This window comes from Bipolaris maydis (assembly GCF_028858645.1).
Source record: "Bipolaris maydis strain C4 unplaced genomic scaffold PSV08scaffold_15, whole genome shotgun sequence".
Taxonomy (NCBI): Eukaryota; Fungi; Ascomycota; class Dothideomycetes; order Pleosporales; family Pleosporaceae; genus Bipolaris; species Bipolaris maydis.
In genome coordinates, this window is record NW_027093871.1 from 846,433 (window position 1) to 859,215 (window position 12,783).

The 12,783-nt window shown below is 50.2% G+C and overlaps 4 protein-coding genes across 4 annotated transcripts; 3 read left to right on the plus strand and 1 right to left on the minus strand.

The window, feature by feature from the left end:
* PSV08DRAFT_209904 (uncharacterized protein) lies at positions 1 to 3,231 on the plus strand (the record flags this gene model as incomplete). The annotated part of the gene is made up of 3 exons (XM_014225600.1): positions 1 to 528; positions 576 to 1,229; positions 1,292 to 3,231. The coding sequence occupies 3 exons, from the start codon at positions 1 to 3 to the stop codon at positions 3,137 to 3,139; spliced, it is 3,030 nt and encodes a 1,009-aa protein (XP_014081075.1). The 3' UTR covers positions 3,140 to 3,231.
* Positions 3,232 to 3,725: 494 nt separating this feature from the next.
* Positions 3,726 to 5,384, plus strand: PSV08DRAFT_230636 (uncharacterized protein; the record flags this gene model as incomplete). Its single annotated transcript, XM_014225601.1, has 2 exons — positions 3,726 to 4,072; positions 4,109 to 5,384. 2 exons carry the CDS (start codon positions 3,726 to 3,728, stop codon positions 5,382 to 5,384), a joined length of 1,623 nt encoding a protein of 540 aa, XP_014081076.1.
* On the minus strand, positions 5,382 to 6,882 carry PSV08DRAFT_230641 (uncharacterized protein). The gene is made up of 5 exons (XM_014225602.2): positions 6,748 to 6,882; positions 6,079 to 6,657; positions 5,925 to 5,992; positions 5,756 to 5,841; positions 5,382 to 5,689 (listed from the first exon to the last, which is right to left on the minus strand). The coding sequence occupies exons 1-5, from the start codon at positions 6,816 to 6,818 to the stop codon at positions 5,501 to 5,503; spliced, it is 993 nt and encodes a 330-aa protein (XP_014081077.1). The 5' UTR covers positions 6,819 to 6,882; the 3' UTR covers positions 5,382 to 5,500.
* Positions 6,883 to 8,170: 1,288 nt separating this feature from the next.
* Positions 8,171 to 9,392, plus strand: PSV08DRAFT_333119 (uncharacterized protein). The gene has a single exon (XM_014225603.2). It carries the CDS (start codon positions 8,283 to 8,285, stop codon positions 9,324 to 9,326), a length of 1,044 nt encoding a protein of 347 aa, XP_014081078.1. The 5' UTR covers positions 8,171 to 8,282; the 3' UTR covers positions 9,327 to 9,392.
* Positions 9,393 to 12,783: the final 3,391 nt, after the last annotated feature.

Consider the following 12,783-nt stretch of genomic DNA (forward strand, 5'->3'; position numbering starts at 1 on the left):
ATGCCATCTGCGGGCCAACAGCGCGTTGCTTTCTTCCCAAAGGCTGACGCAGCTGTCCTGACGTCCAGACATGCTGCCCCCGTCTTGGCCGACCGCCCTACTACGACCGCTCCCATTCTTGACCCGGAGCATGTCGATATTCCCCTTGATGCCTGGACCCCAGCGGAAATGCAGGCTGTGTATCCAGACAAAACCGATACATGTGCCCTTTCGCCCATTCCCGCCAAGGAGCAATGTCCTCGTCGGTGCCATGGCGAACGCTACCTCTTCCCCGTGCTAGCACCCAATGAGCGGCTGAGACTGACCATGCTCTTCTACTATACCCGTGGGCTACTCGAGGATCAAGAGCTCATGTCTCGTTTGCAAGAAAAGGTCCTTCTCGCCCATGAAACGGTAGGCTGGGAGTTTGTCATTACTGGTCTTTTGAATCACAACACCTATACTCGTCTGGTCACGGTAAATCTCCCGCTGGCAATCTTGCCGCGCCGCGAAAGCACGTGTTCCCATACCATCAATCAAACGCCAGACGTAGGTTATTCTTGTGCCTGTACATATCCCATGACTAATGATCACAGAGCATATTCGCTTTGCACAATATGGTCTACGACTGGCGGTTTGAAAAGTCCCCCCACGTTGAAGTAGGAGGACTGCGAGCATATGCTGGCGTACCACTAAAGTTCGAAACCGAGTTTGGCCAACACGTAGCTTTCGGTTCTCTCTGTGTTGCCTCAAACTCCCCCCAAGAGCTCCTTTCTCCAGTCGTGCAGCAGTCCTTGATTCGTCTCGCGGATGGCATTGTTTCCGATATAGTTCACAGCGCAAGGGCCAGACGTCAAAAAGAACGCAGGCGCATGCTGGAGCTGATTTGTGACGCCCAACGTCATTGTGATGAACATGCCGATATGGAGCAAGAAATTCCGAAAATAGTCCAAGAAATCTACCCAGGCATGGAAGTGGTTATCAAGAAAACGACGGATGGCTACATCTCACTTGAGAGTGGTACAACCTTTTCCACCTGCGAGCTCGAACACGGTCTCTGGGAAGATACGGATTACTTTGATTACGCTGTAAAGCACCTGAATCACCTAGACATGACAGCGCCTCGGGCAGTACGCGCGATTGCAGCTCAATGCGCTAGCCAGACTGTGCCAACATTTCTTGTTGTGGCTTGCAACGACTTGAAGAGAATCTTTGACGACGTCGATTCTTGGTTTGTGCAAACATGTGCTGTAAGTAGTTGTGGAAAACAAAAAATGTGTTTGGCAACAGCTGATCCCAAATTCCGAAACAGATGGTTTTGTGCCGCTTCTGGCAAAATTGTACACTTCAAGAGGCACTTGCAGTCAAGGAATCTTTCCTCCGTGGCATCACACATCAACTCCGGACTCCGATACACGGCATTCTCGGCTCTGCTGAACTCCTGACAGAAGTTCTAAAGACGCGAAACGCTGCCCATCTATCCCCTTCATGTCCATCAGCTACGAAACCTGAAACAGAGCAGCTGGATCTTAGTACCTACGTTCAGACAATCAGGACCTCGGCCAAAGAGCTCATCTCAACCGTGAACAGTTTGATAAAACTGAACCAGTGGGCAGAAATCGCTCAAGCAGAGCGAGTCATGGCGCTTCACAGGGTTTCCGACATCGAGGCTGCCCTACTCCACGAGGTTTTGATGGGATTGCCCGATGATTTGTCTATCCGGCCATCCATCATGATATCGCATCGCTTTCCAAAGAGCTGCGATATGCTAGTGATTGATATTCGTGTTTTCCTAGACTGCATCCAGCCACTCGTGGCTCTTGCCGCCCAACAGTCTGCTGGTGGAGTTGTAGCAGTGGTGTTGACGGTGGAAGAGGATTACCGATCTCTCGCAGTCAACATCTACTATACCAGACTCGACGCGGTCAGGTCTCCCTCCGAATCAATGAACGACATTTATACCAAGGATGACTTTACTACGGCTGAATCTGCTTTAGGCTTAACTATAGCGTGTAAGGCAGCAGCACTTCTCAACGGAGAAGTCGAAGTGCTGTCCTCAAAGCATGATTCAACCTCATTCTATAGAACTACTTTCAACAACCCAATCTGCGCAAGTTCTCTTTCACCACCTTTCCCGGTCAAGAATGGGATGGCTCGACTCCCCCAGAAATTCTACCGCCTCGCATCAGAATCACCAATGTCGTCGCTGGGACATCATTTCAGTCACTGGCTTTCGAATACTGGCTGGTTAGAGTCCAAGGAAAAAAGTGAGAGTCTTGTGATTGTGGACTACCATTCGGATCTCGTCCAATTTTATCAGCAATTGGCGAGTGTCGGTACCGAACAAGTCATCATTTGTCTTGTTCCTGAAAATGCAACTTTCCTTGATTTTCAGAACAAACGAGTAAGACGACAAGAAAATGCGGTATACGTTCAAGGGCCTTTCTTAACTGAGCAGTTATTGCAAGCAATGGAGCTTGTAACTGCAATTTTGGTCGAATCCAGACGGCCGACCTTCAAACCTAAAGATTTCCCATTTTGCACGGCTGTTGCTGAGCCTAAGCTTATATCAGCCCCTCAAGTTAACGCTGTTGAAACAGAAAATTTGGTAAAACAGGGCTCCATATTCCCCAAGAAGACGCAAACGCAGCTTGCAGAATCCTTGCAAACTTTGAGGTTACGATCCAAGCCTTCATTACCTGCTGGAAAACTGGTCGTAAATTCGAATAAACCGCGGGCCTTGCTCGTTGACGACAACACGGTCAATCTGCGCTTGTTACAAATGTATTGCGATCGTCGCGGTATTTCATATCAAACAGCAAAAGATGGACTTCAAGCCGTCAAGATCTTCTCAGAAGCAGTCATCACCAGATACGATCCTCTACTGCAACGAGACGTATCTGCGACAGCGTTCGACCTGATTCTCATGGATTTGCAGATGCCAGAATGCGATGGAATCGATGCAACTCGGCAGATCCGGCGATTGGAGGAGGAGAATAAATGGGAAAAGAGTGTCTTGTTTATTGTCACAGGCCAAGATTCTCCCACTGACCGCAAGAATGCAGAGGAAGCTGGTGCAGATGAGTTTTTGACTAAGCCATTAGGGCCAAAAGTGCTCGATCAATGGGTTAAGAAATGGTACCCGGAAGCTGGGATATGATCGAAGTACCAATCCCAGTAAAACACCAATTTCCAGGACCCGTCCATAAAATGTGGCATACGCCGGGCCATAGAAGATGCTCAGCGCTCTGTTATATGTGTCTCTTGTCAAAAGATTGAACCATGGACAAGGACTTCTCCGCACCAGCTTAACGACTTGAAATCTGACCAACTCAACTCTGGGATAATCAAGCTATCAGATCGTTCTTCCACTACTAGGCATTTTTTACACCTTTTACTATTATGTATTAATTATTATGGGTGTTATGGTTGGGATGCAAAAGGGGGGTTTAGTAGGCATAATATGTCTTGCCAACATTACGTAGTCTCGAAACACATACTTTCAAATCATTGGCAAGCTCCGCTAACGAGACTACGCCAACCTGTATCCGAGCTGGGTAATTTAATCATGCCACGTGATTCCGAATTCATTTGCACCTGTAATAATTACATCCAACCTCTCGCCCACTCTCCAACCATACCACAGCATTCTGCCAAGATCAATGGCCAGCATCAGCCAATGACGCCCCTAGAAACTGTTCTCTAACCTCCAACATCCTAGACATCAACCTAGTCAATCCTTCACCATGGCACTTTCATGGGTCGCGTATACCTGCATCGCGATCCTCCTCGCCTCCGTCTACGTCCGCAAGCGCCTAAGCAATCACACATCGCAATTGGAACGTGATGCGCAAGCCGAGAAACCTGGTCGCCCTCGCCACAACGATGGGTTAACTGCATCTGCGCGCCAACTTCGCAGCAGACTCCTCGCTACCATCCCACATATTACCATCACACCGGAAAACGTAAATGAATTCGAAAAATCAACGAGTGCATATTGGGACCAGAAAGCGCGTGAAGTTCAACCCTCGTGTGTGGTGCGGCCACGTAATGTGTGGGAATTGGCGCAGGCCGTTAAGATACTCCGACAAGAGTTTGACCGACGGCTTCACCAGAGTGGAGATTCAAGAGAGGGGTTGGAACCGGTTTTTGCCGTGGCAGGGGGAGGACACAGTCCTGTTGGCGGTGCATCGAGTATGCAAGGTGGGGTACTTGTTGATCTTAGTCTGTTTGACAAGGTCATCCTATCAGAAGGTAAAAAGAGCGTGGGTATAGGTGCTGGATGCCGATGGATCGATGTTTATGCAGTGCTAGAAAAAGATGGGCTTGCGGTTGTGGGAGGGAGGAATTCTGCCGTGGGTGTAGCGCGATTGACGCTTGGAGGGGGTTTATCGTTTTTCTCGCCTCAGTATGGGTTTGTGTGCAGCAATGTTGTCGAGTATGAAGTTGTTCTCGCGGATGGATCGATTGTCACGGCAGATCAGCACAACAATACGGATCTTTGGCGTGCGCTAAAGGGCGGAGGAAACAATTTCGGCATCGTTACTCGATTCACCGTTCGTACATTTCCATGTATGAATGTTTGGAGCGGATTCGTCTACTACTCATCTTGGAAACACCCAGAAATTCTTTCTGCTTTCCACTCCTTCGTCGCGCGCACCACATCCGGCGAAGCGAATCACAGCTTCGATCCTTATGCCGCTGGCCCACTGGCCTGCTTTACCTATCTCCAGTCCTACGGCATCCAAGGCATCGCCGTGAACCTTGTGCATACGTCGCCGGATCCCAAGAACAAAGGCTGGCCAAGTACTTGGCTCAATTCCGGATTCAAAAGCACATTGCGATTCTGGAGTACGTGCAAAGTGCGGACGTTGAGGGAAGCGACAGATGAAGTGAATGCATTGAATCCGCCGCAACGCCGTCAGGAATTCGCTACTACGACGATTAAAAATGACTTGGACACATTGACGGCGACACATACGGTGTATCGCAATGCCATTCAAAAAATCCGACAACACAATGTCAAGGGCATGGCTTGGACACTCGTGCTTCAACCACTACTTCCTACCTGGACATGCAAGGGCGACGCTAACCCCATGGGACTTGACGACAAGGACGAAGAAGCCTTGGTCATTGTAAGTTTTACGGTGAACTGGGCGCTAAGTAAAGACGATGATGTCGTGCAAGACATCATAAGAGCAGCGATTGGGCAGATAGATGCGTACGCTCGGAAAAGGGGAACACAGCATAAATACCGGTACATGAACTACTGTGCAAAGTGGCAGAAGCCGTTTGAAGGGTACGGAGAAGAAGATCTGGAATCTCTTCACCGCGTTAGAAGAGAAGTCGACCCCGAGGGCTTATTCCAACATGGATGCAGCGGAGGATTCAAACTCGGCATGTAAGGTCAACACCATGTAGTATTTCCTGTATTAAACTTATCGAATCGCGTCCGGTATACAAGACTACTCCATGCACCCACCCCACACTCTACCCTTGCCCCAAGCCAACATATACCACTTTAGCAGGTGCCATTAGCACAGCACGTAGGCGAATCAGGCGCACACCCATTCTCATCACAATTGCACGTATCAGTCTGGGCATCCTCGTCGGGATCCGAATCCGGCCAGTCCTGGTTCGTGTTGTCGTCGTCGCGCTCGTCGCGGGGGCCGGAGAAGCTCTTGCCGCAGAGTTCGGTGAAGGCAATGTGCTATTTTTTTTTACTTTCGTAAGATACTAGCTTCAAGCGGGAAGTTGGAGCAGAGGATTGACTTACAAGTGCGTACCACACGTATGTATCTGCGTTTGTAAGGGTTTTGGCGCGTTCGTCGACGTCGTCGTTTACGGCGAGGGCGCGGCATTCTGTTGGGTAGAGAGAGAGATTGTTAGTAACAACGGACACGGAAACCAAGGGGTAGTGGGGGTGTGGGGGTTGTCTCTCTTACGAAAAGCATCGTATTTCCAGTCTGTGATCTGCGTGCCGAGGGCTTCTTGACCGATCTTGGGGTAGTGCCTGTGTTTTTGTGAAGGACGGTGTTAGCAACACCTTTCTTTCTAAAGGAGAATGGAAGGGGTAGTCACGGGGGAGAATGGACGTACATAAACTCGTGCAGCACATTCGATCCGATAAAGTTCTTCGACCAAGTCGCAGTGCTGACTTGCCCACTGAGTTTACTACAATCATCGGCGAGCAGAGAAGCAAGGTTATCTCTGCTCCAGACCTTGTCGCAAAAGTGCATGCCGGGTTTCTTGTCGCTGCGGCGTTTGAAATACGCAGTCCCCGTCTTGCCGTCCTGTTGCAAGGTGCAGAATGGGGTTTGGCCATCAGCATTAGGCGCCTGACCTGCTTTTGGCTTCCAGTAATCCGTGTCGTCGACGATTACATCGCCGTTGACGTCGGCGCCTGTGCCGTCGGTGTTCTCGCCAACAAAGTTCTTGTAGACTTGTCTGATCTGCTCACGGCCGTTGGCGTCGGAGTGCTGGTCGCCGAACCAGAATTCGAGCTTGTCGACGTGCTGTTCATCGTCCATTTTCTCGAGCGTTTTGGCGGCAATGGTGATGGCGTCTTTGAGGCCTTGGGTCAGTTTGTCTTTGTGGTCTTGATCTGTGACTGCGTCGAGGTTGTATAGAGCACGTTTGACGGCCCAGGCAGAGTTTAGACTGGTGAATTGGAAGCCTCTGATGGGATATTAGTGGGAAGATCTGTTCGTTTTTTCTCGATAATGGGAGGTGTTTGGATAAGGTGCGATGATGGAAAATGTCTCTTACCCATGGGGATGGGCTTGAACAACGGCACAAGCAGCCGCTGCTACAAGCAGGTGTTTACTGAAGCCAACCATGATTATCTTGGACGGGGAAAGGGTTTGTATCTACTGAATCAATCTTGTGAATGTGTGAAATGATGCTCAAACAATATTGAACTGGACAGGTTTAAATACACAGAGTAGTCTCAACACAACGACAGTATCTCTTCCCATTCTGGAGGCAAACATCATGGATTCTATTGAAGGAATCAATGCTGGTGGTACGACCGGCCCCACAGCTGAAGGCTGAGTAGTATCTCTAGGACACAGAGAAGGTCTCTTGACCTGAGATTGTAGGAGGCCTGATAATAGCATGGTCAGAGTTATAGGAAAGTTCGCTCGATTTGGACAATATCATGCAACTCCGCCCTAAAGAGTATCAGGCAACCAGGAAGTGACTTGGGGCCTCCCGAGGAGAGACATCTACTGACGTATGTAGGTCATTCTTCGAATCATGTCACGTTTTGAATGCAGAGAGATCGAGATGGGAGTTATGGATTAAGAATGTATGGAAGCTTGATTTGAGATTTCGGTGTCCGAAGATGAAGAAATGAAGGGGAGTGTTTCTCTCACATCCAGAGGCATAACTAATGAGTGTTTGGACCAGACAGCTTGCAGTGTAGTCCATGCTGTATGGATTTCGTTGCTCACTCAAAATGTTATTTACGAGCTAGTATAGGACTGAAATTTGGTTATTAGTATTGGCTATTTAGAATGATCGGGCATATCGTGAGCCAAAATACATGTTACTGTCAAGCAGATTTACTGTTAAGACAGTTCAAACAGGAAGTGGGTTGGGTGGCTGAATGATGGCTGGAGACTCTGCCTTCCAGGATCAGTGTCGATCCTGTGTGGGGTTCAACTGTAACCTGTGGCTGTGAAGGATGCGCAAAAATTTCCTATCATCTATATATGGTGATTTATGACGAATATAATTGGGGGGCTGGGATTGGACGTCCAGCCGCTGTCCAATTCTGATAGTGCTAAAAGGCTTGCTTGCGTAACTTTGACTCGACGAGAGCATACGCGGCAAGAGTTTCCGTCATTCTTACACATGGTATTGTGCTTGGGGAGACCAGAATACGATGTTAGTGTATGCGTATGGGGCGAAGAAGGAATTCATGAAGGAATCGTGTGTCACAGAAACGCGTTTTCTGCGATTATTAGGCCAACCTATGTCACGTGAATGGTTAGGATCTGCGAGGAAATAAGCCCCGAATCATGTGAGAATGGTTGTCTGCCTTGCGCCTCGTTTCAGCCTACTACATAGGGGCCAGAAAGGTTCCTACTTCAACGCGATTGGTCAGGCTGAAAGTTGCATATGACGTAGCTCGTAAACAAGGCCAATCTCGCGTAACTCTGCCACACCAGGTTGTTGCGACCTGATTAGAGTCCTTTTTTATTTGCTTCGTACAATACTGAGTACGTGATCTCGAGTAAATTTGGACATCAAGCAAACCGACCTGCATCTTTCGATCAAGCACCTGAACACTTCGCAACATGGCCAGTACTAGCCCAACCATATCGTTGTATCTAAACGGTAGTCTTTCTTTCCAACTTGGCCACAAAGGCACCTCAGGCACCATACCTACACTACAGGTTCAGATGCACGATGCCTCTCATGCTGCTACGTTAGTCATCCCAGGTTATCAATCATCGACCAACACCTTCAATCCTGTTCTCGCCTTACAAGGAGGCCTGTTTGACCTCTTCGATGTGGGCACGGATTCACAGATCTCGATCCCTTCCAGCGACCAGGAACCTGGCAGACTAGTCGTCGAAGCTGGAGCACGAAACCGATGGTTTGATCTCAGAATCGATACGCGTGGGGACTTCTGGACACAACTTCTCACACCGGGTCATAACTATGAGATACGCTGGCGGAATGATGGAAACTTTCCATGGGCATATCGTGGAAATAGTCATGAAGAGTCTCATGAGCGCCTACCAGTGCGTCTCCTACCACGACCGATCAAGTTCAATGTGTTTGACGATGCTGCATCACCACTGCAGCTCTCGATCTCATTGCAACCAACAGCGGATACTTGCCGCCTAAGTGGCGAGCCACGCTTCGGCTTCAAGCTTCAAGTTGTGTCGCATGATGAGAAGACCATTACAGTGTGCTTGCACAAGACACCGCTCAGAGAGCTTCACGGGTTGGGGGAAATCGCACACGTCGTCGATGAGGACGGCGAAGAGGTAGAGTGGCCGTACGGTATAGGTTGTTTTGAGGGCAGAGAGCCTTTCCCTTCTGACGATATGTTCGAGGAACTCAAGCCCAACGTACCATATGAAAAGACGTTTTGGCTTGAAAAGCTGGACAGAGAGACTTCAAATGGAGGAGAGTTGGAGGAGCTAGAAAGCGGCCAATTATATACTGGTAAGGTCAGTAAGACATTGCTTGGGGCGTTTTCGAAGTGGAAGCGAGGAACAAAAGAGGAGTTGCTGGCTGGCGAAGAGAAAGACAAGGAAGCAAGGTGGAGAGGGAGTAGTGAGCAGATGCTTCTCGACGTCTCGGGTCCGTTCAAGTTCAAAGCGATCTAGACTGTGGAAGTCCCACAAGATGCGATTGCTAGATGAAAATTCGAGGTATACATTTTTTTAACCGTGCGCTCACTTGTACATTTAGCGCATCAACGGACTCAGTATCGACTGTTGGAGTAGATGCTCAGAACATCAGAATCTCTCACGATGTTTCTCTATAAGACTAAAGCTAATGGGGTGGGTCTTGCGTTGTGCAACGTTGAGGAAAAAGGAATTTTCACGTGCATTGGTGGCGCACGTCTGCCGCTCTCGCCCGCACATGCAGTCATCGGTGATGCTCGCGCTGACGCTCACTACTAGATGTGCTTGAGTGACAGCAACTGCCGACGCCCCCTTGTGTTCTGCGCATGCTTTCGCCTTTGACAAGCCACCGGATTTCCCCTAAAGGATCCGATTATTGAAGTGTATTTTTTGTGAACTTTCTCGTACCGAAGGCGCGCCGGCGCTTGCACAGCCGCGGCTCGGCTTTACAGGGTAGAGTCTCGGGCGGTCTTTTCCAATATAGGATTTCTATATACATGTTTACTTCACGGCAAGACGGCCTTATTTCCAGAGAGCTTTGGCCAATGAATGGAGAAGGATACCCATAGGTCATCGAAGGAGCAAAATAGGCAGTGTGGTCGCCGTCTTTGTAACTAAACCGGAAAGTTACCCTGGTCACAAGCCCACGGGGTCCGCGTGCATCCGGATCGCGTTGACATGGATGGGGGCGAGCTGAGGAATGAGGGTGAAAAGGCATTGTTATCTCCATGCCATGATTTCAAGCCAGTAAGAGGCTTCAGTGGCTTGAGTAAGAATTTATACTACACATCTGCTGGTACGGAGTCAGCGATCGTCAGCCTAAATGCGGGAAAGCCGCCATTTGGTTGACCAGCCATCCTGACTGCGCCGATCTTGTTGGCATGTCGAGACGAGGACTACCGAACAAAGGCCGTAGGTGTTGCCAGGACTGTCGCTGCTCATCCAACTCGTGGCGACGGGATTGCTGCATGGACACGCAATAAAGGCCCACGCAGTAGCTTCCTCTTAACCCATTCGGACGGGTCAATATCGTGATGGCGGCACACCCACCATAGAAAGCCTGGACATGGAGAGGGGGATGGGATGAATGAATGTGTGAAGGACTCAAGTTGGAATAGATGGGCAGATCCAAGCCCACAATTGTGCCTCGAGTTGGCAGGAATCTGCGAGTGGGTGTGAACCTGAGGACTGTGTGTATCATAGTCGCGCGTCTAGCTCATGAGAAGCCAACACGTCCCTCTGCGTCGCGCGAAGTGGGTGGCATCACTCGACAGGAAATAAAGTTTGAACCAAGAGCCGCATGTTCTAGAGTGTCCACACTAAAGCGGGGTAATGATACCTTGGACGGCAGAGCAACTTGAGACACACAAGTCATTGTACGAGGCCGTGCTATCACGTGTCCGGCGGTCGACTTCACCGACTATTCCAACGACGGGGGATGGAGCTGTGAATGGATGGGAAGATTTTCAGCCCACGGCCTAGGGCCTGAATATGTGGGACCGAAGGCATGGCTTGCACTCGGAGCATACTGCGGCTGCAATGCACAGCAAGCGTACCAGGACAGAGAGATCGCCTGTCGATGTTAATGTGCTGACAGACATAGATACATAGGCGTACGTAGGGGAAACGCAGAAGACGCCGAGTGGGATGCGTGTAGGCCAGGACGTGGGCATGATAGCACCGGGCATAGCCAGCCCAGAGCTCCGGACAGGCGCAAGTCGAGGGATCAAGGTGGCTGGTCTTGCCTAGCGATGCTTGATGCGAACTAGTGGATATTGCGGGATTTGCAGATCGTCAGAGGGATGCAGTTTTAGCGGAGTTGGAGTGGGCTTTCGATCTGCTATCACTACACGTGTCTGGCCGGGACCCTGCCAAGCCGCTAAGCACAAGTGGCTGACTCGACATCCTACATCGTACTACCCGCACTGTGCATGGCCTGCACCAGTAGCCCACAACCACCACAACAAACAACACCTTGGACCGGCCTCGGCGACGGACATGCTCTCTCGTCTTCCTATTGCACGGCAGATCCCAACTAACAGCTAGTCCGCCTAGCAGCATGCTCCCCACGCCGCTAGCTTGCACGCATCCGCCCACAGTATTCAACCACGCTAATCCAAGCCACTTCCGGCCGCCCAGGACTTTCAACCTACTCGCGTACACGGCTGCCGCCGTTTGTGACGCCCCGAGAAGCACGACTTCGGGTTGTTGGTCGAGCGCTATGCTGATGCTGCACGGCCAGCGCAGCACGCACACTGCTACCCTTCAACCCATTTTGGCCTCCACTTGCCACTGGGGATGCTTACCCAGCAACACCCAAGTGAGTAAGCCGTACAGGAATTTCCAGAAACGCACCGTCCATATGCACATCCATCTGGCGTGGCACACCAGCAAGATCGGGCGACTACTGCCGCCTGCTTACGCCTGTTTGTGACAGGCGAGCCGTGCCGAACGGGTGTAAGCAACTGCCTGGCTTGAGGCCACTGCCTTGCATCTCGCCACTTTACCGAGCAACCATCGCCGACGACGACGATGACGACTAAACTACGCAGCGGGGTGCGGTGTGGATACTCGCCACTGCCTCCGTTGGCAGTTACATCGTCCTTTGCCTCGGTGCGCGACTGCAGTCAAGTTAGCCCAAAGCCACACCTTGGACTCATCAGAACCGAGCCCGACATCGATCGGGGTATCCGCTTAGACTCTGCTATACTCTGTCCTGAGACTCTTTTACATTCGTACGTAAAAAGTTGACTGGCAAGGCCTCCAGCCAAAATCAGTGCATGCATGGTGTGCCGTAGTGTTGCGCCTTGGATACGAACCCACCACTTCGGCCGACGCATCTTCTGTATTCGGAAGCCAGTGCCATCCATGAATGCAGTACTATTCAAGCCACTTAGCCGGAGGAACAGCAAGTTGGGCCTGGGCGCCATGTTGACGAGTGTAGAAAATACCGAAAGGAAGTCACCAGTCATGCATTAGCTACGTATTGGAAAAACTATGGTAGGTCTGAAGTGTGTATGCACAATACTACTTCTCCACAGGATCGACCAGCTGTCCACACTTCCGGAAAAGTTTCCCGCCGTTCCACCGTCTGTCTATGATATTTCATGCATAGCTTTGCAAAGCTAATCTATGAGATGCATCAGTAATGAGCTTTCAAGTATCTCAGTAGCTAGTTTCTAGTCTGACAGTTCATCGTCATCAAACATATTAAATAACTAGCAAGAACCAGCAATTTGGCGATACAGCGATAAACACTTATTCAACTATCCTTCGATGCGCACATGACAATCCAACGAGTCCACTCGTCTGCTCGATGATCGTCGAGCCTAATGTGGTATTGCGGCATGGCGGCAGCATCACGGCGTTGTCGTGCAGGCTGCAGGTGATGGCTGTCGGGTTGCCATAGCCAGGCTTGACGACCCCACCCCAGGCC

Excerpts from the sequence above, each read along its gene's own strand:
- PSV08DRAFT_230641 (XM_014225602.2), bottom strand. The coding sequence starts at position 6,818 with ATGGTTGGCTTCAGTAAACACCTGCTTGTAGCAGCGGCTGCTTGTGCC. Across the intron at positions 5,993-6,078 it reads AATGTGCTGCACGAGTTTAT|GCACTACCCCAAGATCGGTC; the intron begins GTACGTCCATTC and ends ACAAAAACACAG. Across the intron at positions 5,842-5,924 it reads CTGGAAATACGATGCTTTTC|AATGCCGCGCCCTCGCCGTA; the intron begins GTAAGAGAGACA and ends TCTACCCAACAG.
- PSV08DRAFT_333119 (XM_014225603.2), top strand. The coding sequence starts at position 8,283 with ATGGCCAGTACTAGCCCAACCATATCGTTGTATCTAAACGGTAGTCTT.